General features: G+C 53.3%; 4 protein-coding genes and 1 pseudogene across 4 annotated transcripts; 2 read left to right on the top strand and 3 right to left on the bottom strand.

Moving 5' to 3' along the window:
* Positions 1 to 929: 929 nt before the first annotated feature.
* Positions 930 to 3,528, bottom strand: LOC138846092 (lysine-specific demethylase 4D-like). Its single transcript, XM_070060745.2, has one exon. The coding sequence runs from the start codon at positions 3,499 to 3,501 to the stop codon at positions 1,627 to 1,629; it is 1,875 nt and encodes a 624-aa protein (XP_069916846.2). The 5' UTR covers positions 3,502 to 3,528; the 3' UTR covers positions 930 to 1,626.
* Positions 3,529 to 4,202: 674 nt separating this feature from the next.
* LOC138846091 (intestinal-type alkaline phosphatase pseudogene) lies at positions 4,203 to 5,992 on the top strand (annotated as a pseudogene).
* A 5,431-nt stretch (positions 5,993 to 11,423) lies between these two features.
* On the bottom strand, positions 11,424 to 17,856 carry LOC127489963 (lysine-specific demethylase 4D-like). The gene is made up of 2 exons (XM_051841960.3): positions 17,211 to 17,856; positions 11,424 to 13,849 (listed from the first exon to the last, which is right to left on the bottom strand). Exon 2 carries the CDS (start codon positions 13,845 to 13,847, stop codon positions 12,117 to 12,119), a length of 1,731 nt encoding a protein of 576 aa, XP_051697920.3. The 5' UTR covers positions 13,848 to 13,849; positions 17,211 to 17,856; the 3' UTR covers positions 11,424 to 12,116.
* Positions 15,058 to 16,130, top strand: LOC149128510 (alkaline phosphatase, placental type-like). The gene is made up of 3 exons (XM_089305974.1): positions 15,058 to 15,250; positions 15,456 to 15,581; positions 15,817 to 16,130. Exons 1-3 carry the CDS (start codon positions 15,058 to 15,060, stop codon positions 16,128 to 16,130), a joined length of 633 nt encoding a protein of 210 aa, XP_089162100.1.
* Positions 17,857 to 20,785: 2,929 nt separating the features above from the next.
* On the bottom strand, positions 20,786 to 23,063 carry LOC127484807 (lysine-specific demethylase 4D-like). Its single transcript, XM_051826924.3, has one exon. It carries the CDS (start codon positions 22,999 to 23,001, stop codon positions 20,824 to 20,826), a length of 2,178 nt encoding a protein of 725 aa, XP_051682884.3. The 5' UTR covers positions 23,002 to 23,063; the 3' UTR covers positions 20,786 to 20,823.
* Between the last annotated feature and the right edge of the window lie 1,043 nt (positions 23,064 to 24,106).

The raw sequence follows: 24,106 nt of genomic DNA, 5'->3' as shown, positions 1-24,106 counted from the left end.
ATAAGAGAGGGAGGAGATACATAGGTCGGCACATGCTCACTCGGACTTACCTCCAATGGTGGAACTAGAAATGTGCCAGGGGATTTCAACTCAATCTTATCAAGGAGGCATGTACCAATGCTAGCGCACTTGGTAAAAAGTATAAGTACATAACCGATCAGAAAGATAGCGTAAGTGTCGAAGAGATTTCACAAATTAGACCAGTGTAAGCAAATAATGAAGGATAGAATTAAAAGGGAGGGAATGATCCTGCGGGGGAAGCAGGACACACAGCAGACTCATAGAATGGCAAACACCCCAAACAGCACTCCAGCATCACAGTCAACCCTTGGGGCATTCGAATCTGGCTAAAAGGCCCATGGGAGTCTCACAGGCATGGAAAGCCATGACACGGTGGCAAAAATAGCCTAAATGAAAGACCCTGGTGAACAAGACCCCAGCAGAAGGAACAGGCCATCAAGGAGGGATGCGCCTTTCTTCAAATGGAGGAAGGAGCCTCCACTGTGATACGACCTTGACTAAACGAGTTCAGAGTCGGTGAACTCAAGGGGCTTCCATAGGCTAGACAGCTCATGGCAAGAGCTTTGGGGGATTGCTGACGTCATAAATAAGAGTGCCAATTGTTAAAGCAACAATGGGAGTCACTGGGTACATGCTCCCCACATAGGATCTCTGTCCTTAATGTGTTTTACTATGAAACTTAAAGACAACACTACTAGTCGAACAACACCCTATACCTTGTGCGGTTGTGTGAGTGCAGCCTGTTGAAATCCTTGCTTAGTGTATACTGAGTTGATCCTCTGTATATGAAGGTAATTGAAAATGAAACTCGATGAAGGGCAGGATGGGAGAGGGAGTGAGAGAGGGGAGGGTCGCAGGAGGGAGGGAGGTTGGGGGGGCAAGCCACAACAATACACAAGTTGCACTTCGTAAATTCACATTTATTAAAGAAGAAAAAGGAAAAAAAAGAAAGATAATGGTGAAGCAGAACCTAAGACAGGAAGATGGAGTTACCAGCAGATGACAGATACCAGCCCCCACCCCATTTTCAAATAAAGTTAAAAAAAATAAAAAAGATTTACTGGTTGGTAGACTCAACTGGTTAAAAGTCTTGCCTGAGCAGTGGTGGGAGGGTGGGGGAGGCACAGCAGCAGAAGTGTGAGGTCACTTCCCTCTGGGTCATGTCAATAGCCAGAGGAGGCCAGGGTCAGCGACTACAAGTCCAGATGCAACTTGGAGATGAAGAGGTTCAGTCAGATTCTCAACATCGTCCGGTGCTGGCTCAACAGATGGTGGGGCTGGAGGCACAGCACGGCAGGGGGGGGGGACACTAGGAAAAGGTGGATGCCATGGTAGGAAGCACAGGCACCTCCACGTTCTGACTGGGCTGAGTGTCCTTGAGAGCAACTCTGGCAGCCTATAGGGTGGTGAGGTTCTCCTCAGTGGTCACTGGGAGCCCTCCTGCTTGTCATCATAGGAGAAAGCATTGGGAAGCCGTGGAAATATATTAGTTCTTGGAGGTAAAAGGTCTGCACTGGGCCAGAATTACCACATGGCTGGAACCTTCCTCTCCCTAAGGTTAGTGTCACATTGGGCAACATCTTCAGCAGCCATGGGCTCCAAAGATTAAGAGCATCCATTCATGGCAAAAATATCTTCAGGACTCAAGGGTGCTGCTCCCTCTGGTGTTTCTAGTTCCAGGGGATCACAGTCAGGGACACTGGCTGCATCCAGATTCCTAGAGACATAAGAGTGATCCATCCTCACAACATTGCCAAGAGTAGCCCAGTCCCTAGCAGTGTCTGTGGGAAACCTTCTCCGAGGTACGGTACTACTGGGTGATGTCAGCGGCACGGTGTCAGGGAGATCCACTGGAATGTGGTCCAAGGAGAGCAGGCAAGGGCCAGGGTGCATTGGATGGTCGGAATCCAATGGGGGCCCCAAGGGCTGAAGATCGGGGGCACAGCAACAGCCAGAAGCCTTGGAAAGAGGCTGGAGCTCAGGGGTCACGGGAGCTGTGTTGACCATCAAAACCCCATGCTCCAGCAGGGACTGGGCCTCTACATCAGGAGCTGTGTGTGCAGCACCCGAGAACAGCGTCTTGGTTGGAACCTGCAGGATAGGCTGTTGAGCCTCCAAGTGCTGAAAACGACTCCCACGACCACGACCACGTCTACCAGTTAAGGCACGAGGACCTGGGCTGAGTAGACCGGGGATCTCCAATGGTACCCAATCAGGCTTCTGTGAGCTGCTAGCACCAGCAGCAACAGGCTGGCCAGCAGAGCCTCTAGTACACAAGAATTGCACCGAAACAGGACCCACGGGGGCAGACTGGACACTCCCATCACCTTCCTCCAGAGGCTGTCTAGGGCATCGAGGCCGACGGCTCTCGCGGTGCCTTCTGCCTGGCGCGCGACTCCCTGTTGCTTGCACCCTGCTCCCAGTGGTCAGCTTCCGCATATTTTGATTCTTCTGCACACCCACGCGGGCTTGCGCCTTCTGCCACAGCTCGTAGCGCTCGGGTTGCAGGATACGAACGAAGGGGTCCATGTCAAAGGTGACCCTGGCCTTCCCACAACTACACTGAGAGGCCACTTTGCCATACTCGATCCAGCGCGGGGTGGCGAAATTGATGGCTTCGGCGCAGTTGAAGCCGTGGTTGAACCCCGCGTGGTAGCCGTAAGGAAAGGTCACCATGAACTCGCCAGCCTGCTGAGTGACGCGGTGGAAGGGGATGCCGTTCTGCCGCAGGACGCTGGGCGAGATGAGGGCCACCTTGTGCCGCAGGAAGGCCTGGCAGCTGTGGGAACTGCCCGGGAACAGCTGCCCAGCCAGGCGCTCCAGGCGCCGCCCGTGCTCCGGGGGCACCGCGTACCACGTCTTGGGCTCCCCGAAGTGCAGGTAGTTGATGCTGTACAGGTCCATGTCCTCCGTGTGCCAGGCGAACGTGGTCTTCCACATGCCAAAGTACAGGTAGGGCGTGTTGACGCCCTCGATGACGACGCCGCACTCCTGCGCCAGCAGGTCCAGAGGCGAGCCCAGGCGCCTGAGGTTCCAGTGTGCCGTGTTTTCATCAAACAGAGAGCCGCTGATGCCAGCGCCGTAGATCGGGGCATCGTAGACACGGGTCTTCCAGTACTTTTGCTCCAACTCTTCGAAAGTCAGGTGCGCTGGGGTCTGGTATTTTGTGCTGGTGGCCAGCTGGCGATACTGTCTCAGGGTCATGGCTCTCCTCTTTCTGTGGAACTGAGTGAAGACACCTGCCCCGCCATAGGCCTTCTGCTGGAGGGGGCGGGCTATCAAGATGTCATCCATGTCGTCGTAGCTCTGTCTGGCCCTCCACTCCTTGGGTGGGATGACCTTGGCCAGGCCTCCTCGGTGTGCACCCTGAGATTCCATCTGAGCGATAAATTGGTTGAAGTCCATAAACTCCTCCATGGTTGGGTAGAATGTCATGATGTGGCAGCTGGGGTTCTGGGGGCCGGAGCTCTCAGGCGTCATGGCTGCAAGACAGGAAAGTGGGCAACTCTGAGTCCCCAGGTGTGTTCTAGATCGTCCCCCTAGAATTTCCCCCAGAGGATCTTCTCTACGTAGTCTCTCTTTAGTAAAGATGGATTCATTCATTTCACAGGCAGAATGACAGACACACAGAGAAATAGAGAGAAACAGAGAGGGAGGTCTTCCACCTGCCTATTCACTCCCCAAATGGCCACAACGGTCACAGTGGAAATCAAAGACCGGAGCTTCTTCCGGGTGTCCCAGGTTGGTGCAGTGGTCCACGCACTTGGACCATCTTCCACTGCTTTCCCAGGCTGTCAGCAGGGAGCTGCATTGGCAATAGAGCTCCCAGTACTCGAACCTGAGCCCCTACGGGCTGCTTTGCCACACACAGACGCTTAACCTCCTAAGCTGCAGCGTTGGCCCCTCTGCTTTTTATTCTAAGTGGCTTCATTTATAGGTGAAGCAGTGACACACACTGAACTTTTGAAGAAATGAGAGGTTCATGTCCCAGGCTTGTTAATTCAATAGCAGGACTTCACTGTGGACAGGCCCAGGCCCACAGGGCAGTCTCCCGGTGGAGCAGGCTCCTCACCCATGTCCTGACTCAGTCAGGACTTTCACTGTCTCTGAGGTCTGTCCTGATCCCTGGTAGCTCCTCACCCCACTACGTCAGAAGGTCCTCAAGGAAGTCTACACGCTAACCTTCAATAAAGAATGGAGGTGGGGAGGCCCGGTGTCCTGGGCTGGCCGCACCGACACCATCCAGTCCAGCAGGGGACCTGGCTGCTGCCGCTGCTGTCACCGCTCCTGAGCCTGAGGCCTCAGCCTGCCCAGACGTCTGGAACCAAGAGGCAAAGGAGGCCCTGGCTGCCATCAGGAAGATGCACCCCATCCAGAAGGCCACCAAGAACCCCATCCTCTTCCTGGGAGCCGGGATGGGGGTTTCCATAGTGACAGCCACATGGTCCTTAAGGGGCAGATGAGGGGCAACTTGGGGCCCGAGATACCTTCTGCCATGGGCCACTTCCCACACCTGCTCCATCCAAGACCTACAACATGAAAAATAGGTGCCAGAGAGTGCTGGCATAGCCACAGCCTACCTGTGCGTGGTCAAGGCCAATGTAAAGACCATTGGCCTGGTTACGACCAGTACAACACAATCCAGGGCAACGAGGTGCTCTCTCGGGGATGTACAGGGCCAAGAAGGGAAGTGGGTGGGGTGCTGGTGACACCACCCGGTGCAGCACACCTCACCAGCAGAACACAGGTGCTCACTGTGAACCACAACTGGTACTCGGTGCTGGTGCCACTGCCTGCCTCGGTGCTGCAGCAGAGCTGCCAGGACACTGCCACACACGTGGTCTCCAACACGGACATCAACAAGATCCTGGGCAGGGGCGCAAGTACATGTTTCCTAAGGGGACCCCAGGCCCTGAGTACCCAAGTGACTCCAGCCAGAATGGGACCAGCTTGGACGGGCAGAACCTGGTGCAGGAGGAGTGGCTGACAAAGCAGCAGGGGCCCCAGTGTGTGTGGAACCACGCAAGCTCATGCGGGCGGCTCAGGACTGCAGGCTGACCCACCTCATGGGTCTCTTTGAACCCTCAGACATGAAATATGAGACCGAAGGAGAGCCCCAGCAGGACCCCTCCCTGATGATCCTGACCAAGGCTGCCGTGCACCTGCTGAGCCCGAACCCCCTCGGTTTCTTCCTCTTTGTGGAGGGGGTCCTCCGCGAGCACGTCACCACCAGGGTGTAGCTCATCAGGCGCTCACTGAGACTGCCATTGAGAGGGCGGCCAGCTCACCAGCGAGCGGGACACGCTGACCCCAGTCACCCCCGACCACCCCCCATCTTCTCCTTTGGGGGCTACACATGAGGGGCAGCTCCATCTTTGCGCTGGCTCTGAGCAAGGCCTTGGACGGCAAGAACTACACCTCCATCCTGGAGGGCAACCATCTGGGCTAAGCTCTGAGAGGGGGCAGCCGCCGAGACCTGAACGAGACTCAGAGCAGGTACCCCCGGGTACCAGCAGCTGGCAGCCGTGGGCAGACGCACAGCGGCGAGGACGTGGCGCTGCTGGCGCGAGGGCCGCCGGCTCACCTGGTGCATGGCATGCAGGAGCAGTGCTACACGCCCAAGTCCTTCCTCCTCCAAGTCTGGAGCCCTACACAGACTGCTCCCTGCTGCCCCCCGGCGGTCGCAACAATGCCGCGGGCCCTGGCTGCCATGGCTGGCAGGGCGCAGCTCCAGCTGTTCCTGCTAGGGCCGCAGCGCCCTGACCTGCCCGGCCCCACGACCTTCTCCCACCCCACGGCGCCCACTGCGGAACCCTTCGCCCGCACCAGGTGTTCCCTCCACCGCCCCCGTATGAGGTCCTCAGCCCAGGTCTTGCTCAGCGCTGTCACCTCCCGACCCCTAGCCGTGCCTCTTCCCGCCACTTTCTTCTCCTTTGATAAAGCAACAGCAGTTAAAAAGATTGATAGATGATAGAGAGAGAGAGAGAGAGAGAGAGAGGCCCGAGCTGTAGAGCGGGTTAAGTATCCGGCCTGCTGGCAACACTTATGGGCGCCGGTTCGAGAACCGCTCCACTTCCAATCCAGTTCCCTCCGATGGCCTGGGAAATAGCAGAAGACGGCACAAAGGCTTGGGCCCCTGCATCCCTGTGTGGGAAGGCAGGAGCAAAGCTCCTAGCTCTTGGCTTCCCATCGGCCCAACTCCGCAGTTGTAGCCTTTTGGGGAGTGAAGGAGCAGATAGAAGACCTCTCTCTGTGTCCATCCTCTCTGTATGTAACTCTGCCTCTCAAGTAATTAAATAAATCTTAAAAAGATAAAAAAAGAACGAAAAATACTTTATCGTAAGTGGTGCAAATCACCACTGAGGTACCATCAAGCCAAACAGAATTGCAAAGGCGATGTTCCTGTCAGATTTGAAGCTTAAATAAGCAGGCGTCTAAAGGAGGGGGCCACTGGGTGAAGAAAAACAAGCTTGGAAATAGTGAGTTAGGTACTCCACAAGCGTGTCAATGAATTGGTGTCAAAGCAAAAGTAAGTTTCCAAAAACAATAAACAGAAGCAATGATTATCGACAGTACAACTAACACGGCTGATGACAAGAATCGAAGATTATTCTTGGTACAAAAAAGGAACCACAGAGGAGTAACTCTTTACAAGAAAATAAGAAAATGCATATAAAGCATATTAGGATAAAATATGGCAATGCTAAACGTCTCCCAAAGGCATTTTTAAAGTTGAAATTGAGTCTTCAACACTTTTAGCATAAGGACTTTCTCAAAAGCACAGGCACCAAATATCGTCTAACAGAATAAGAAATTGAGCTACCTGCCGTGGATGAAATCCTGATCCAGGTGAACACACTCTAGGACTCAGAGAGAGGTGGTTTCCCGTGGCCGCTGCAGTCGCAAGGAGGCTCCATCTCTCCGCGCTTCCTTCTGGCTTTATACCTGGGCAAGGTTCTAATCCAATCAGCCCTCAGCTCAGGAAATCCCAGAGCTGGGTTTCTGTCTGACAGCCAGCTTCATTTTGCCCCACCCTTTGCGTTGACATTTGTAGCCAAACTCAAAGGAACATCAGAGTGGAAAATCAAGTGTTGGGGACAGACAACCTTGACAGATACAACCAAAGACATCCCAGGGAGCAACACGAATATCAAACGAATGGAGCGGGTACTTTGTGAAAAGCTTCATTGGGAAGGAAGAGTGACAGCAACCTGTCTTGCATCTGCTGGCTCCCTCCCCAGCTGGGAGCCACAGGCAGGGCTGGGCCAGGCTGAGCCCAGGAGCCAGGAATTCCATCCTGGTCTCCCCCAAGAGGGGCAGGGGCTGGAGTACTTGGGCCATTCCCACAGCTTTCCCAGGTGCAGTGGCAGAAAGCTGGAGTGGAAGGGGAGTGGCCAGAACATGCACTATGGGAGGTCAGCCCTGTAGGGTGTGAACTAATCCTTTCTCTCACCCTACAGGCCCCTAAGGGGACATTTTACACAAAAGTCCTTTTCAAAGTTTTTGCAAAATTCCTTTCTTTAAAATACAATTATTTTAGTGTTAAAAATTGATATAGAAACATAGTTTTTCTTAATATTTTTTTGGCAGGCAGAGTTAGACAGTGAGAGAGAGACAGAGACAGAGAGAAAGGTCTTCCTTCTGTTGGTTCACCCCCAAATGGCTGCTATGGCCATTGTGCTGTGGCTGGCACATTGCGCTGATCCGAAGCCAGGAGCCAGGTGCCTCCTCCTGGTCTCCCATGTGGGTGCAGGGCCAAAGGACCTGGGCCATCCTCCACTGCCTTCCTGGGCCACAGCAGAGAGCTGGACTGGAAGACGAGCAACCGGGACAAAATCTGGCGCCCCAATTGGGACTAGAACCGGGGCTGCCAGCACCACAGGCAGAGGATTAGCCAAGTGAGCCTCAGCGCCAGCCTCTTAATACATTTCTAGCAACTTTTAGAAGATCCTTCATAGTTAAGAAAAAGACGCATTCGGTAGAAAGGATTCAAGTGAGTTCAGTAGGAAAGGACTAAAGTGAAGAAGGTGGAGCCGAGGCTGTGTTGCCTCCACTTAGGGCTCCAGCAGCCCACAGCTGTGCGGGACTCCTGGCTGCTCTGTTTCCAGTGCAGCTCCCTGCTAGCCTCCCTGGAAGATCTCCTCTTTGCTCTGTTTCTTCCTCTCTCTCGGTCACTCTGCCTTTCAAATAAATTAAAAGAACACCACTTAATAAGTAGATGTTGTGTGTGTGAGTACATACCAAAAACCTTTTAAAAAAAAAAAAGAAAAAGAAAAAAACTGATTATGTTATGCAGCTAACTACACAGCACTGAGACTCTGAGAACTGATTTCAAGCTGAAACACCTCAGTTTCCAATCATCCTGGCAGGTGTTTTTTCCAACACCATTTCTTCAGAAACTGCTACATAGAGCAATGAAAATAAGTAATCTGATAGAAATACATACTCATAAAATTATCTTAAAAACCAATCAATTAGAAAAGGGCCTAACAAAAAGGATTTTAATCCTTTTAACAAACAAGACCAAGATTCCAATATGGAAATCTAAGAATGACATGTACTTAAAGTTTGTTTGCTCTATGCATAAACAAATGAGATACTCAACCAAGAAGTGCTTTCTGATAGAAAATCATCATTTTAATGTTTTATGCCATAAGGGAAAACACAACAGAAAACGTGTCACTTGCTGCTGGTCTAAAACCTTGATTGCAAAAGCAGATATTCAGGGCCAAGAAATGAAACATGCCGTATCAGGGGCAAGCTGTTTATGATCCCCTGAAATTCTGGTTCACTGGGTTCCCATCGTGGCCCAGGGCGTCCACCCATGCTCTGTAAGGCTGGCATTCCGTATTAGAGCACTGGAAGTCCTGGTAGCTCCACTCTGACCTATCTCTCTGATAATACACCTGGGAAAGCAGCAGGGAAAGGATCAAATCCTTGGGCCCCTGCACCCACATGGGAGACCCCGGAGAAGCTCCTGGCTCCTGGCTCCAGGCCGGCCTGTTGCAGCCACTTGGGGAGTGGAATAGCAGATGGAAGATCCTTGTCTCTCTCCTCTCTCTCAGTAACTCTGCCTTTCCAATAAAAAATGAATCAAAAAAAAAAAAAAACAAACAAACAAAAAGAGGGTGGGGAGGGCTCACTCTTATTCTGTCTCTCTGCCTGACAGCTCAATAAAAGTTAACAAGGATGGAAAAAAGTAGTATGAAGAACAGGTACTAACTTACAGCCAGGTAGGAATAAAGAAGTTGTAGTGTTTTGTTGAGAGTAGAAAGACTATAGACAATATCTAGTATATTTCTCTATAAAAAGAAGGACAAAGAAGATAGGCATGTGGAAATCAGATCAAAATGAAATGTGAAATGCTGCAGGAGATAGATGTATGCATCATGATTGGATTTGCTTTAACGATTTATTTTTTGAAAGGCAGAGTTACAGAGAGGAAGAGACAGAAAGAGGTTTTTCCATGAGCTGGTTCACTCTGCAGAGGGCTCCAATGGCTAGAAATAAACCCACTCAAGGCCAGGAGCCAGGAGATTCTTCCAGGTCTCCCACATGGGTGCTGGGACCCAAGGATTTGGGCCATCTTCCACTGCATTCCCAGGCCAAGCAGAGAGCTGGATCAGAAGTGGAGCAGTCGGGACTCAAACTGGAACCCATATGGGATGCTGCCATTGCAGGTGGTGGTGTTGCCCGCTAGGCCATAGCACCAGTCCTATGATTGGCTATTACACAATATACACATGCATTAAGATATCACATGGCATCCCATTAATATGTACAATTTTATACATCTGCTAAATTTTTAAAACGCAATTAAATAGTGTCTTATGCATGCAGTACTTGACGATAAACAACTATTTCTAATGTATGTATTCATTTTTCATTCAATGTCAGTGTGCTCATTCTATTCATAAAACTGTGTATTGTCAACCAGCATGTCATGTGCTGGCAGCAGCCTCATTCAAGTGTACTTCAAAGCTCTGTGGAAGGGGCCGGCGCTGTGGCACAGCGGGTAAAGCCGATGTCTAGGACCTATGGGGCCAACATCCCACATGGATGCTAGTTCCAGTCCAGGCGACTCCTCATCAGGTCCAGCTCCCTGTTATTTTACCTGGGTATGCCACAGAGGATGGTCCCAGGACTGCACCCACATGGGAGACGCAGAAGCAGCTCCTGGCTCCTGGCTCCTGGATCCTGGCATAGGATCGTCTCAGCTCTGGAGGTTGAGGCCATTAGGGAGTGAACCAGAGGATCACTGCCTCTCTCTAACTCTGCCTTTCGAATACATGAATACATCTTTCAAAAAGAGAAGGACACATCTTGGAAAACGTGTATGTGAATGCACACTTGACCATTCAAACTGTTTTGCCCAAGTTTGTATCAGTTGAAACACTCTCTGCCTAGGAGGACAATTTACGCTTTTCACTTTGTCAAGCTCTGGATGAGTATCAACTTTTGAGTGTTGTCCAATCGAGTGAGAGTGTAGTGGTATGTCATTCCGATTTGCATATGCAGGGAGACTGCTGTGGCATAGCAGGGAAAAGCCACTGCCAGTCCTGCAAGCATCCCATATGGGCGCCGATTGAGTCCAGGGTGCTAAACTTCCAATCCTGCTCTCTGCTGTGGCCTGGGAAAGCAGTGAAGATGGCCCAAGTGCTTGGGCCCCTGCGTAGCCGTGGGAGACCTGGAAGAGTCTCCTGGCTCCTGGCTTTGGAGCGGCGCAGCTCTGGCCCTTGTGGCCAATTGGGGAGTGAACCAGCAGATGGAAGACCTCTCTCTCTCTCTGCCTCTCCTTCTCTCTCTGTTTAACACTGACTTTCAAGCAAATAACTAAATTAAAAAAAAATAAACTTATCATCTGCTTCCTCATGGCCGACATGCCCGTGAGCATTTTACTAAAGAGTCTGGGGCTGTAATTCTGGGCAGCCAAGAATCCCTCTTAGGGTGAAGATCAGGGGAGAAAAGGAAGACGAGACTCTCCCCACCCCGGGTTGTCCTACTATTCCGTTTCTACCAACTGCAACAACAAAATACATTTTGCCACCTGCCTTCCTGTACATATAACCTTCATTTTGTATTAGGGATGCCTCTAAATTCTATATATTTTGCTAGACATGTATCAAGTATTTCTTCTTCAGTAAAATGCTGACTTTGGTACTAAATAGTAACTAAATAAAATGTCTGCATCTTCAGAGGGTATGCAGCTTCCTCGTGGTGGTATGTTTTGAAACAAGGCCTACCTAGGCTTGAATTTTGTCAGCTGCCATTGGCATTCATGAGTACTTGATCCTATCACTTTTGTTCTGACTGCATTGCTAGGATAAGCTTATTCCTACATTTTCTTTTTAAACCAGCTTAGAGAAAAAACTTACACTAAATTCATTCAGTGAAGTTTATTTGAGCAATTCAAACAACTTCAGCAACAAGAATACAAAAATACAATCATTGACTACCTTTCATCTACTCTGCTTCATATACAATTTAAGTTGAAAAACACGCCAAGGAGTTCTCGTTTCTCTTTGCACGAGGAATGCATAACAGGCAGAAATCAGAAATGCCAGTCAGGTACTAGGTCTCCAGTGGGGACAGGCCAGGACGAATGCTCCCGTGGCTGGGAACTTTACAGGTTCTGAGGGTCAGGGGCCACTGCACAGTCACAGAGCAGATGGTCGAGGGCTCAGGGGCTGAAGAGCGTTCACTGGTGCTGAACTTGGCTCATGCCACCAGGAAGCACCTCCCTGTGGCTTGAGCCAGAGGGGACTAGCATCAGGAACACCAGGGCCGGGGACAAGCACAGACGCAGCCAAGGTTCTGGAGGCGCAAGTGCGGCGCACCACCCCATCCTCTGCCTGATTCCCAGGAGACGCCCAGTCCCCAGCAGTGTCCCTGCAGAAGCTTCTGAATGGCTGCACGCTGGTGCTGGGAGGAGTCAGCGGCACCACGTCAGGGAGACCCACGGTGATGCTGTCCAAGGAGAGCAGGCAGGGGCCCGGGTGCATCGGGGCATGGGGATCCAGCAGGGGCCCCAAGGGTTGAAGATCCGGGGCGCAGCAACATCCCGAAGCCTTGGCAGGAAATGGGCACTCAGGACTCTACTTAGTGTTGACCTCCAAATCTCCATCATTGGGCAGGGGCGGAGCCTCGGCGCCAGCATCGGTGTGTGCAGAGGGGGACAACAGCCGCCTCTTGGGTGGAACCTCCAGGCTGGGCTCCTCAGCTTGCAGTGGCCGAGGACGCCGACCACTACCATGACCAGGTCTAGCAGCTGACAGGCACACAGCCTCGGCAGACAGAGCTGGAGTCGGTAACCAGGCCAGGTCGGGCTGCCTGGACCTGCGAACGTCAGTGTGCAGTGTGACATCACTGCTGTGGCCCAGAGCCAACTGAGATCCGGGGCCCACAGGAGCAGCTCGACGGGTGCTACCAGAGGCCGGCACAGGCCCAGTGGACCTAGCCTGGGGCGAGGAAAGCTGCCTGAGGCCCAGGGCAGCCCTCCAGAGCCCGCGATCCTGCCTACAGGCCGTCAGCTCCTGGCTGGTGCACAACGCGTGGCTGGGGCGCGGCTTCACGCAGCGGCGTGATTTCTGGCTGCTGCATGGCTCCTCACTGGTGCCTGGCTCCTGGCTGAGGCTTGGCCCCTGGCTGGTGAGAAGCTCCTGGCTGCTGTGAGGTTCCTCACTGCTGCGTGGCTCCTGGCTGAGGCTTGGCCCCTGGCTGGTGAGAAGCGGCTGGCTGGTGCCTGGCTCCCGGCTAGTGTGTGGATCCTGGCTTGTTTGGCCCATGGGCTCCGGGAGGGCCACAGCGCCACGGTCTTGCCCGCGTTTCCACAGTTCGTAGCGCTCGGGTTGCAGGATACGAACGAAGGGGTCCATGTCAAAGGTGACCCTGGCCTCCCCGCAGCTGCACTGGGAGGCCACTTTGCCATAGTCGATCCAGCGCGGGGTGGCGAAATTGATGGCTTCGGCGCAGTTGAAGCCGTGGTTGAAGCCCGCGTGGTAGCCGTAAGGAAAGGTCACCATGAACTCGCCAGCCTGCTGAGTGACGCGGCGGAAGGGGATGCCGTTCTGCCGCAGGACGCTGGGCGAGATGAGGGCCACCTTGTGCCGCAGGAAGGCCTGGCAGCTGCGGGAACTGCCCGGGAACAGCTGCCCGGCCAGGCGCTCCAGGCGCCGCCCGTGCTCCGGGGGCACCGCGTACCACGTCTTGGGCTCCCCGAAGTGCAGGTAGTTGATGCTGTACAGGTCCATGTCCTCCGTGTGCCAGGCGAACGTGGTCTTCCACATGCCAAAGTACAGGTAGGGCGTGTTGACGCCCTCGATGACGACGCCGCACTCCTGCGCCAGCAGGTCCAGAGGCGAGCCCAGGCGCCTGAGGTTCCAGTGTGCCGTGCTTTCATCAAACAGAGAGCCGCTGATGTCAGCGCCGTAGATCGGGGCATCGTAGACACGGGTCTTCCAGTACTTTTGCTCCAACTCTTCGAAAGTCAGGTGCGCTGGGGTCTGGTATTTTGTGCTGGTGGCCAGCTGGCGATACTGTCTCAGGGTCATGGCTCTCCTCTTTCTGTGGAACTGAGTGAAGACACCTGCCCCACCATAGGCCTTCTGCTGGAGGGGGCGGGCTATCAAGATGTCATCCATGTCGTCGTAGCTCTGTCTGGCCCTCCACTCCTTGGGTGGGATGACCTTGGCCAGGCCTCCTCGGTGTGCACCCTGAGATTCCATCTGAGCGATAAATTGGTTGAAGTCCATAAACTCCTCCATGGTTGGGTAGAATGTCATGATGTGGCAGCTGGGGTTCTGGGGGCCGGAGCTCTCAGGCGTCATGGCTGCAAGACAGGAAAGTGGGCAACTCTGAGTCCCCAGGTGTGTTCTAGGTCATCCCCCTAGAATTTCCCCCAGAGGATCTTCTCTACGTAGTCTCTCTTTAGTAAAGATGGATTCATTCATTTCACAGGCAGAATGACAGACACACAGAGAAATAGAGAGAAACAGAGAGGGAGGTCTTCCACCTGCCTATTCACTCCCCAAATGGCCACAACGGTCACAGTGGAAATCAAAGACCGGAGCTTCTTCCGGGTGTGCCAGGTTGGTGCAGTGGTCCACGCACTTGGGCCATCTTCCACTGCTTTCCCAGGCTGTCAGCAGGGAGCTGGATTGGCAATAGAGCTCCCAGTACTCGAACCTGAGCCCCTACGGGCTGCTTTGCCACACACAGACGCTTAACCTCCTAAGCCGCAGCGTTGGCCCCTCTGCTTTTTATTCTAAGTGGCTTCATTTATAGGTGAAGCAGTGACACACACTGAACTTTTGAAGAAATGAGAGGCTCACTTCCCAGGCTTATTAATTCAATAGCAGGACTTCACTGTGGACAGGCCCAGGCCCACAGGGCAGTCTCCCGGTGGAGCAGGCTCCTCACCCATGTCCTGACTCAGTCAGGACTTTCACTGTCTCTGAGGTCTGTCCTGATCCCTGGTAGCTCCTCACCCCACTACGTCAGAAGGTCCTCAAGGAAGTCTACACGCTAACCTTCAATAAAGAATGGAGGTGGGGAGGCCCGGTGTCCTGGGCTGGCCGCACCGACACCATCCAGTCCAGCAGGGGACCTGGCTGCTGCCGCTGCTGTCACCGCTCCTGAGCCTGAGGCCTCAGCCTGCCCAGACTTCTGAAACCAAGAGGCAAAGGAGGCCCTGGCTGCCATCAGGAAGATGCACCCCATCCAGAAGGCCACCAAGAACCCCATCCTCTTCCTGGGAGCCGGGATGGGGGTTTCCATAGTGACAGCCACATGGTCCTTAAGGGGCAGATGAGGGGCAACTTGGGGCCCGAGATACCTTCTGCCATGGGCCACTTCCCACACCTGCTCCATTCAAGACCTACAACGTGAAAAATAGGTGCCAGAGAGTGCTGGCATAGCCACAGCCTACCTGTGCGTGGTCAAGGCCAATGTAAAGACCATTGGCCTGGTTACGACCAGTACAACACAATCCAGGGCAACGAGGTGCTCTCTCGGGGATGTACAGGGCCAAGAAGGGAAATGGGTGGGGTGCTGGTGACACCACCTGGTGCAGCACACCTCACCAGCAGAACACAGGTGCTCACTGTGAACCACAACTGGTACTCGGTGCTGGTACCACTGCCTGCCTCGGTGCTGCAGCAGAGCTGCCAGGACACTGCCACACACGTGGTCTCCAACACGGACATCAAGAAGATCCTGGGCGGGGGCGCAAGTACATGTTTCCTAAGGGGACCCCAGGCCCTGAGTACCCAAGTGACTCCAGCCAGAATGGGACCAGCTTGGACGGGCAGAACCTGGTGCAGGAGGAGTGGCTGACAAAGCAGCAGGGGCCCCAGTGTGTGTGGCACCACGCAAGCTCATGCGGGCAGCTCAGGACTGCAGGCTGACCCACCTCATGGGTCTCTTTGAACCCTCAGACATGGAATATGAGACCGAAGGAGAGCCCCAGCAGGACCCCTCCCTGATGGTCCTGACCAAGGCTGCCATGCACCTGCTGAGCCCGAACCCCCTCGGTTTCTTCCTCTTTGTGGAGGGGGGCCACCGTGAGCACGTCACCACCAGGGTGTAGCTCATCAGGCACTCACTGAGACTGCCATTGAGAGGGCGGCCAGCTCACCAGCGAGCGGGACACGCTGACCCCAGTCACCCCCGACCACCCCCATCTTCTCCTTTGGGGGCTACACATGAGGGGCAGCTCCATCTTTGCGCTGGCTCTGAGCAAGGCCTTGGACGGCAAGAACTACACCTCCATCCTGGAGGGCAACCATCTGGGCTAAGCTCTGAGAGGGGGCAGCCGCCGAGACCTGAACGAGACTCAGAGCAGGTACCCCCGGGTACCAGCAGCTGGCAGCCGTGGGCAGACGCACAGCGGCGAGGACGTGGCGCTGCTGGCGCGAGGGCCGCCGGCTCACCTGGTGCATGGCATGCAGGAGCAGTGCTACACCGCCCAAGTCCTTCCTCCTCCAAGTCTGGAGCCCTACACAGACTGCTCCCTGCTGCCCCCCGGCGGTCGCAACAATGCCGCGGGCCCTGGCTGCCATGGCTGGCAGGGCGCAGCTCCAGCTGTTCCTGCTAGGGCCGCAGCGCCCTGACCTGCCCGGCCCCACGACCTTCTCCCACCCCACGGCGCCCACTGCGGAACCCTTCGCCCGCACCAGGTGTTCCCTCCACCGCCCCCGTATGAGGTCCTCAGCCCAGGTCTTGCTCAGCGCTGTCACCTCCCGACCCCTAGCCGTGCCTCTTCCCGCCACTTTCTTCTCCTTCGATAAAGCAAAGTCAGTTAAAAAGATTGATAGATGAGAGAGAGAGAGAGAGAGAGAGAGAGAGAGAGAGAGAGAGAGAGGCCCGAGCTGTAGAGCGGGTTAAGTATCCTGCCTGCTGGCAACACTTATGGGCGCCGGTTCGAGAACCGCTCCACTTCCAATCCAGTTCCCTCCGATGGCCTGGGAAATAGCAGAAGACGGCACAAAGGCTTGGGCCCCTGCATCCCTGTGTGGGAAGGCAGGAGCAAAGCTCCTAGCTCTTGGCTTCCCATCGGCCCAACTCCGCAGTTGTAGCCTTTTGGGGAGTGAAGGAGCAGATAGAAGACCTCTCTCTGTGTCCATCCTCTCTGTCTGTATGTAACTCTGCCTCTCAAGTAATTAAATAAATCTTAAAAAGATAAAAAAAGAACGAAAAATACTTTATCGTAAGTGGTGCAAATCACCACTGAGGTACCATCAAGCCAAACAGAATTGCAAAGGCGATGTTCCTGTCAGATTTGAAGCTTAAATAAGCAGGCGTCTAAAGGAGGGGGCCACTGGGTGAAGAAAAACAAGCTTGGAAATAGTGAGTTAGGTACTCCACAAGCGTGTCAATGAATTGGTGTCAAAGCAAAAGTAAGTTTCCAAAAACAATAAACAGAAGCAATGATTATCGACAGTACAACTAACACGGCTGATGACAAGAATCGAAGATTATTCTTGGTACAAAAAAGGAACCACAGAGGAGTAACTCTTTACAAGAAAATAAGAAAATGCATATAAAGCATATTAGGATAAAATATGGCAATGCTAAACGTCTCCCAAAGGCATTTTTAAAGTTGAAATTGAGTCTTCAACACTTTTAGCATAAGGACTTTCTCAAAAGCACAGGTATCAAATACGGTCTAACAGAATAAGAAATTGAGCTACCTGCCGTGGACGAAATCCTGATCCAGGTGAACACACTCTAGGACTCAGAGAGAGGTGGTTTCCCGTGGCCGCTGCAGTCCCAAGGAGGCTCCATCTCTCCGCGCTTCCTTCCGGCTTTATACTTGGGCAAGGTTCTAATCCAATCAGCCCTCAGCTCAGGAAATCCCAGAGCTGGGTTTCTGTCTGACAGCCCAGCTTCATTTTGCCCCACCCTTTGCGTTGACATTTGTAGCCAAACTCAAAGGAACATCAGAGTGGAAAATCAAGTGTTGGGGACAGGCAACCTTGACAGATACAACCAAAGAAATCCCAGGGAGCAACACGAATATCAAACGAATGGAGCGGGTACTTTGTGAAAAGCTTCATTGGGAAGGAAGAGTGACAGCAACCTGTCTTGCATCTGCTGGCTCCCTCCCCAGCTGGGAGCCACAGGCAGGGCTGGGCCAGGCTGAGCCCAGGAGCCAGGAATTCCATCCTGGTCTCCCCCAAGAGGGGCAGGGGCTGGAGTACTTGGGCCATTCCCACAGCTTTCCCAGGTGCAGTGGCAGAAAGCTGGAGTGGAAGGGGAGTGGCCAGAACATGCACTATGGGAGGTCAGCCCTGTAGGGTGTGAACTAATCCTTTCTCTCACCCTACAGGCCCCTAAGGGGACATTTTACACAAAAGTCCTTTTCAAAGATTTGCAAAATTCCTTTTAAAAATACAATTATTTTAGGGTTAAAAATTGATATAGAAACATGGATTTTCTTAATACATTTCCTTTTTTTCTTTTTCTTTTCTTTCTTTCTTTCTTTATTCATTTATTTATAGGAAGGCAGGCACGGTTAGTCAGAGAGAGAGAGAGAGACAGAGAGAGAGAGAAAGGTCTTCCTTCTGTTGTTTCACCTCTCAAATGGCTGCCATGGCCATCCCGCTGCGGCTGGCACATTGTGCCGATCCCAAGCCAGGAGCCAGGTGCCTCCTCCTGGTCTCCCATGTGGGTGCAGGGCCCAAGGACCAAGGACCTGGGCCATCCTCCATTGCCTTCCTGGGCCACAGCAGAGAGCTGGACTGGAAGATGAGCAACTGGGACAGAATCCGGCGCCCCAATTGGGACTAGAACCGGGGCTGCCAGCACCACAGGCAGAGGATTAGCCAAGTGAGCCTCGGCGCCAGCCTCTTAATACATTTCTAGCAACTTTTAGAAGATCCTTCATAGTTAAGAAAAAGACGCATTCGGTAGAAAGGATTCAAGTGAGTTCAGTAGGAAAGGACTAAAGTGAAGAAGGTGGAGCCGAGGCTGTGTTGCCTCCACTTAGGGCTCCAGCAGCCCACAGCTGTGCGGGACTCCTGGCTGCTCTGTTTCCAGTGCAGCTCCCTGCTAGCCTCCCTGGAAGATCTCCTCTTTGCTCTGTTTCTTCCCCTCTCTCGGTCACTCTGCCTTTCAAATAAATTAAAAGAACACCACTTAATAAACACAAGTTGTATATGTGACTACACACCAAAAACCTGTTTTTAAAAAAAAAAAAAAAAAGACAAAAAGTGATTATGGTATGCGGCTAACTACCCAGCACTGAGACTCTCACTGGCACCCATATGGGATGCTGCCATTGCAGGTGGTGGTGTTGCCCGCTAGGCCATAGCACCAGTCCCATGAATAGCTATTACACAATGTACACATGCATCAAGACATCACACAGAATCACATTAATATGTGCAATTTGATACATCCGCTACATTCTTATTAAATTAATGAAAACGCATTGAAATAGTGTCTTCTGCACGCAGTACTTGACGATAAACAACTATTTCTAATGTATGTATTCATTGTTCATTCTAATTTCAGTGTGCTCATTCTATTCATAAAAATGTGTATTGTCAACCAGCATGTCATGTGCTGGCAGCAGCCTCATTCAAGTGTACTTCAAAGCTCTGTGGAAGGGGCCGGCACTGTGGCACAGCGGGTAAAGCCGATGTCTAGGACCTATGGGGCCAGCATCCCACATGGGTGCTGGTTCCAGTCCGGGCTACTCCTCATCAGGTCCAGCTCCCTGTTATTGTACCTGGGTATGCCACAGAGGATGGCCCCAGGACTGCACCCACATGGGAGACACAGAAGCAGCTCCTGGCTCCTGGCTCCTGGCTTAGGATCGTCTCAGCTCTGGAGGTTGAGGCCATTAGGGAGTGAACCAGAGGATCACTGCCTCTCTCTAACTCTGCCTTTTGAATGCATGAATACATCTTTCAAAAAGAGAAGAACAGATCTTGGAAAACGTGTATGTGAATGCACACTTGACCATTCAAACTGTTCTGCCCAAGTTTGTATCAGTTGAAACACTCTCTGCCTAGGAGGACAATTTACACTTTTCACTTTGTCAAGCTCTGGATGAGTATCAACTTTGGAGTGTTGTCCAATCGAGTGAGAGTGTAGTGGTATGTCATTCCGATTTGCATATGCAGGGACACTGCTGTGGCATAGCCGGTGAAAGCCACTGCCAGTCCTGCAAGCATCCCATATGGGCGCCAATTGAGTCCAGGGTGCTAAACTTCCAATCCTGCACTCTGCTGTGGCCTGGGAAAGCAGTGAAGATGGCCCAAGTGCTTGGGCCCCTGCGTAGCCGTGGAGCCGTGGGAGACCTGGAAGAGTCTCCTGGCTCCTGGCTTTGGAGCGGCGCAGCTCTGGCCCTTGTGGCCAATTGGGGAGTGAACCAGCAGATGGAAGACCTCTCTCTCTCTCTCTCTGTCTGCCTCTCCTTCTCTCTCTGTTTAACACTGACTTTCAAGCAAATAACTAAATCTTTAAAAAAAATAAACTTATCATCTGCTTCCTCGTGGCCGACATGCCCGTGAGCATTTTACTAAAGAGTCTGGGGCTGTAATTCTGGGCAGCCAAGAATCCCTCTTAGGGTGAAGATCAGGGGAGAAAAGGAAGACGAGACTCTCCCCACCCCGGGTTGTCCTGCTATTCCGTTTCTACCAACTGCAACAATAAAATACATTTTGCCACCTGCCTTCCTGCACATATAACCTTCATTTTGTATTAGGGATGCCTCTAAATTCTATATATTTTGCTAGACATGTATCAAGTATTTCTTCTTCAGTAAAATGCTGACTTTGGTACTAAATAGTAACTAAATAAAAAGTCTGCATCTTCAGAGGGTATGCAGCTTCCTCGTGGTGGTATGTTTTGAAACAAGGCCTACCTAGGCTTGAATTTTGTCAGCTGCCATTGGCATTCATGAGTACTTGATCCTATCCCTTTTGTTCTGACTGCATTGCTAGGATAAGCTTATTCCTACATTTTCTTTTTTAAACCTGTTTGGAATAAAAAACTTACACTAAATTCATTCAGTGAAGTTTATTTGAGCAATTAAAACAACTTCAGCAACAAGAATACAAAAATACAATCATTGACTACCTTTCATCTACTCTGCTTCATATACAATTTAAGTTTAAAAACACGCCAAGGAGTTCTCGTTTCTCTTTGCACGAGGAATACATAACAGGCAGAAATCAGAAATGCCAGTCAGGTACTAGGTCTCCAGTGGGGACAGGCCAGGACGAATCCTCCCGTGGCTGGGAACTTTACAGGTTCTGAGGGTCAGGGGCCACTGCACAGTCACAGAGCAGATGGTCAAGGGCTCAGGGGCTGAAGAGCGTTCACTGGTGCTGAACTTGGCTCATGCCACCAGAAAGCGCCTCCCTGTGGCTTGAGCCAGAGGGGACTAGCATCAGGCACACCAGGGCCGGGGGCAAGCACAGACGCAGCCAAGGTTCTGGAGGCGCAAGTGCGGCGCACCACCCCATCCTCTGCCTGATTCCCAGGAGACGCCCAGTCCCCAGCAGTGTCCCTGCAGAAGCTTCTGAATGGCTGCACGCTGGTGCTGGGAGGAGTCAGCGGCACCACGTCAGGGAGACCCACGGTGATGCTGTCCAAGGAGAGCAGGCAGGGGCCCGGGTGCATCGGGGCATGGGGATCCAGCGGGGGCCCCAAGGGCTGAAGATCCGGGGCGCAGCAACATCCCGAAGCCTTGGCAGGAAACGGGCGTTCAGGGCTCTGAGTAGCACTGACCTCTGAAGCTCCATCACTGGGCAGGGGCGGAGCCTCGGCGCCAGCATCGGTGTGTGCAGAGGGGGACAACAGCCGCCTCTTGGGTGGAACCTCCAGGCTGGGCTCCTCAGCTGGCAGTGGCCGAGGACGCCGACCACGACCACGACTACGACCAAGACCACGACCACGACCAGGTCTGGCAGCTGACAGGCGCACAGCCTCGGCAGACAGAGCTGGAGTCGGTAACCAGGCCAGGCTGGGCTGCCTGGACCTGCGAACGTCAGTGTGCAGTGTGACATCACTGCTGCGGCCCAGAGCCAACTGAGATCCGGGGCCCACAGGAGCAGCTCGACGGGTGCTACCAGAGGCCGGCACAGGCCCAGTGGACCTAGCCTGGGGCGAGGAAAGCTGCCTGAGGCCCAGGGCAGCCCTCCAGAGCCCGCGATCCTGCCTACAGGCCGTCAGCTCCTGGCTGGTGCACAACGCGTGGCTGGGGCGCGGCTTCAGGCAGCGGCGTGATTTCTGGCTGCTGCATGGCTCCTCACTGGTGCCTGGCTCCTGGCTGAGGCTTGGCCCCTGGCTGGTGAGAAGCTCCTGGCTGCTGTGAGGTTCCTCACTGCTGCGTGGCTCCTGGCTGAGGCTTGGCCCCTGGCTGGTGAGAAGCGGCTGGCTGGTGCCTGGCTCCCGGCTAGTGTGTGGATCCTGGCTTGTTTGGCCCATGGGCTCCGGGAGGGCCACAGCGCCACGGTCTTGCCCGCGTTTCCACAGCTCGTAGCGCTCGGGTTGCAGGATACGAACGAAGGGGTCCATGTCAAAGGTGACCCTGGCCTCCCCGCAGCTGCACTGGGAGGCCACTTTGCCATAGTCGATCCAGCGCGGGGTGGCGAAATTGATGGCTTCGGCGCAGTTGAAGCCGTGGTTGAACCCCGCGTGGTAGCCGTAAGGAAAGGTCACCATGAACTCGCCAGCCTGCTGAGTGACGCGGCGGAAGGGGATGCCGTTCTGCCGCAGGACGCTGGGCGAGATGAGGGCCACCTTGTGCCGCAGGAAGGCCTGGCAGCTGCGGGAACTGCCCGGGAACAGCTGCCCGGCCAGGCGCTCCAGGCGCCGCCCGTGCTCCGGGGGCACCGCGTACCACGTCTTGGGCTCCCCGAAGTGCAGGTAGTTGATGCTGTACAGGTCCATGTCCTCCGTGTGCCAGGCGAACGTGGTCTTCCACATGCCAAAGTACAGGTAGGGCGTGTTGACGCCCTCGATGACGACGCCGCACTCCTGCGCCAGCAGGTCCAGAGGCGAGCCCAGGCGCCTGAGGTTCCAGTGTGCCGTGTTTTCATCAAACAGAGAGCCGCTGATGCCAGCGCCGTAGATCGGGGCATCGTAGACACGGGTCTTCCAGTACTTTTGCTCCAACTCTTCGAAAGTCAGGTGCGCTGGGGTCTGGTATTTTGTGCTGGTGGCCAGCTGGCGATACTGTCTCAGGGTCATGGCTCTCCTCTTTCTGTGGAACTGAGTGAAGACACCTGCCCCGCCATAGGCCTTCTGCTGGAGGGGGCGGGCTATCAAGATGTCATCCATGTCGTCGTAGCTCTGTCTGGCCCTCCACTCCTTGGGTGGGATGACCTTGGCCAGGCCTCCTCGGTGTGCACCCTGAGATTCCATCTGAGCGATAAATTGGTTGAAGTCCATAAACTCCTCCATGGTTGGGTAGAATGTCATGATGTGGCAGCTGGGGTTCTGGGGGCCGGAGCTCTCAGGCGTCATGGCTGCAAGACAGGAAAGTGGGCGACTCTGAGTCCCCAGGTGTGTTCTAGATCGTCCCCCTAGAATTTCCCCCAGAGGATCTTCTCTACGTAGTCTCTCTTTAGTAAAGATGGATTCATTCATTTCACAGGCAGAATCACACACACACACACACACACACACAGAGAGAGAGAGAGAGAGAGAGAGAGAGAGAGAGAGGGAGGTCTTCCATCTGCCTGTTCACTCCCCAAATGGCCTCAACAGCCAGAGCTGGGCCCATCCAAACCTGGAGCTGCTTCTGCATCCCCCGTGGGTACAGTGGGTCAGAGCACTTGGATCTCCTTCCACTGCTTTCCCAGGCCATCTCAGGGAGCAGGGTTGAGAGCAGAGCCGTTGGAACTCCAATCAGAGCCCATTGGGGATGCTGGCCCCTAGGCGGAGGATTAACCACCTAAGCTAGAGTGGCCTGCCCCTCTCTGCTGATTTGCTACGTGGTTTCCTTTCTATGGGAAGCCCTAACAGAGATCGAAATGTGGAGAAATGAGAAGGTCTCTTTTCCAGGCTTGTTAATGGCATAGCAGAACCCAAGGAGGGAAGACCTCTTTCCCCGTCTCTCCATCTCTCTGTCCTAACCCTGCCACTCAAAAAATAAATACATGTTTGAAAAAATCCGTGAATACTCCTACAGAAGAGTACATGGAGAAACACGAAGAGAACAGAGAGACAACGCACATAAAGCATATTAGGATAACATAGGTGGCATTAATAAACGTCTCCCAAAGACGTTTTTAAAGTTGAAATGGAGTCTTCAACGCTTTTGGCATAAGGACTTTCTCAAAAGCACAGGCACCAAATACGGTCTAACAGAATAAGAAATTGAGCTACCTGCCGTGGATGAAATCCTGATCCAGGTGAACACACTCTAGGACTCAGAGAGAGGTGGTTTCCCGTGGCCGCTGCAGTCGCAAGGAGGCTCCATCTCTCCGCGCTTCCTTCCGGCTTTATACCTGGGCCAGGTTCGAATCCAATCAGCCCTCAGCTCAGGAAATCCCAGAGCTGGGTTTCTGTCTGACAGGCCAGCTTCATTTTGCCCCACCCTTTGCGTTGACATTTGTAGCCAAACTCA

Source organism: Oryctolagus cuniculus, chromosome 1, assembly GCF_051225735.1.
Source record: "Oryctolagus cuniculus isolate XC-2025 breed Fujian yellow rabbit chromosome 1, ASM5122573v1, whole genome shotgun sequence".
Taxonomy (NCBI): Eukaryota; Metazoa; Chordata; class Mammalia; order Lagomorpha; family Leporidae; genus Oryctolagus; species Oryctolagus cuniculus.
Note: the sequence above shows the minus strand (reverse complement) of the source record. Positions and strands in the feature narration are given on the sequence as shown.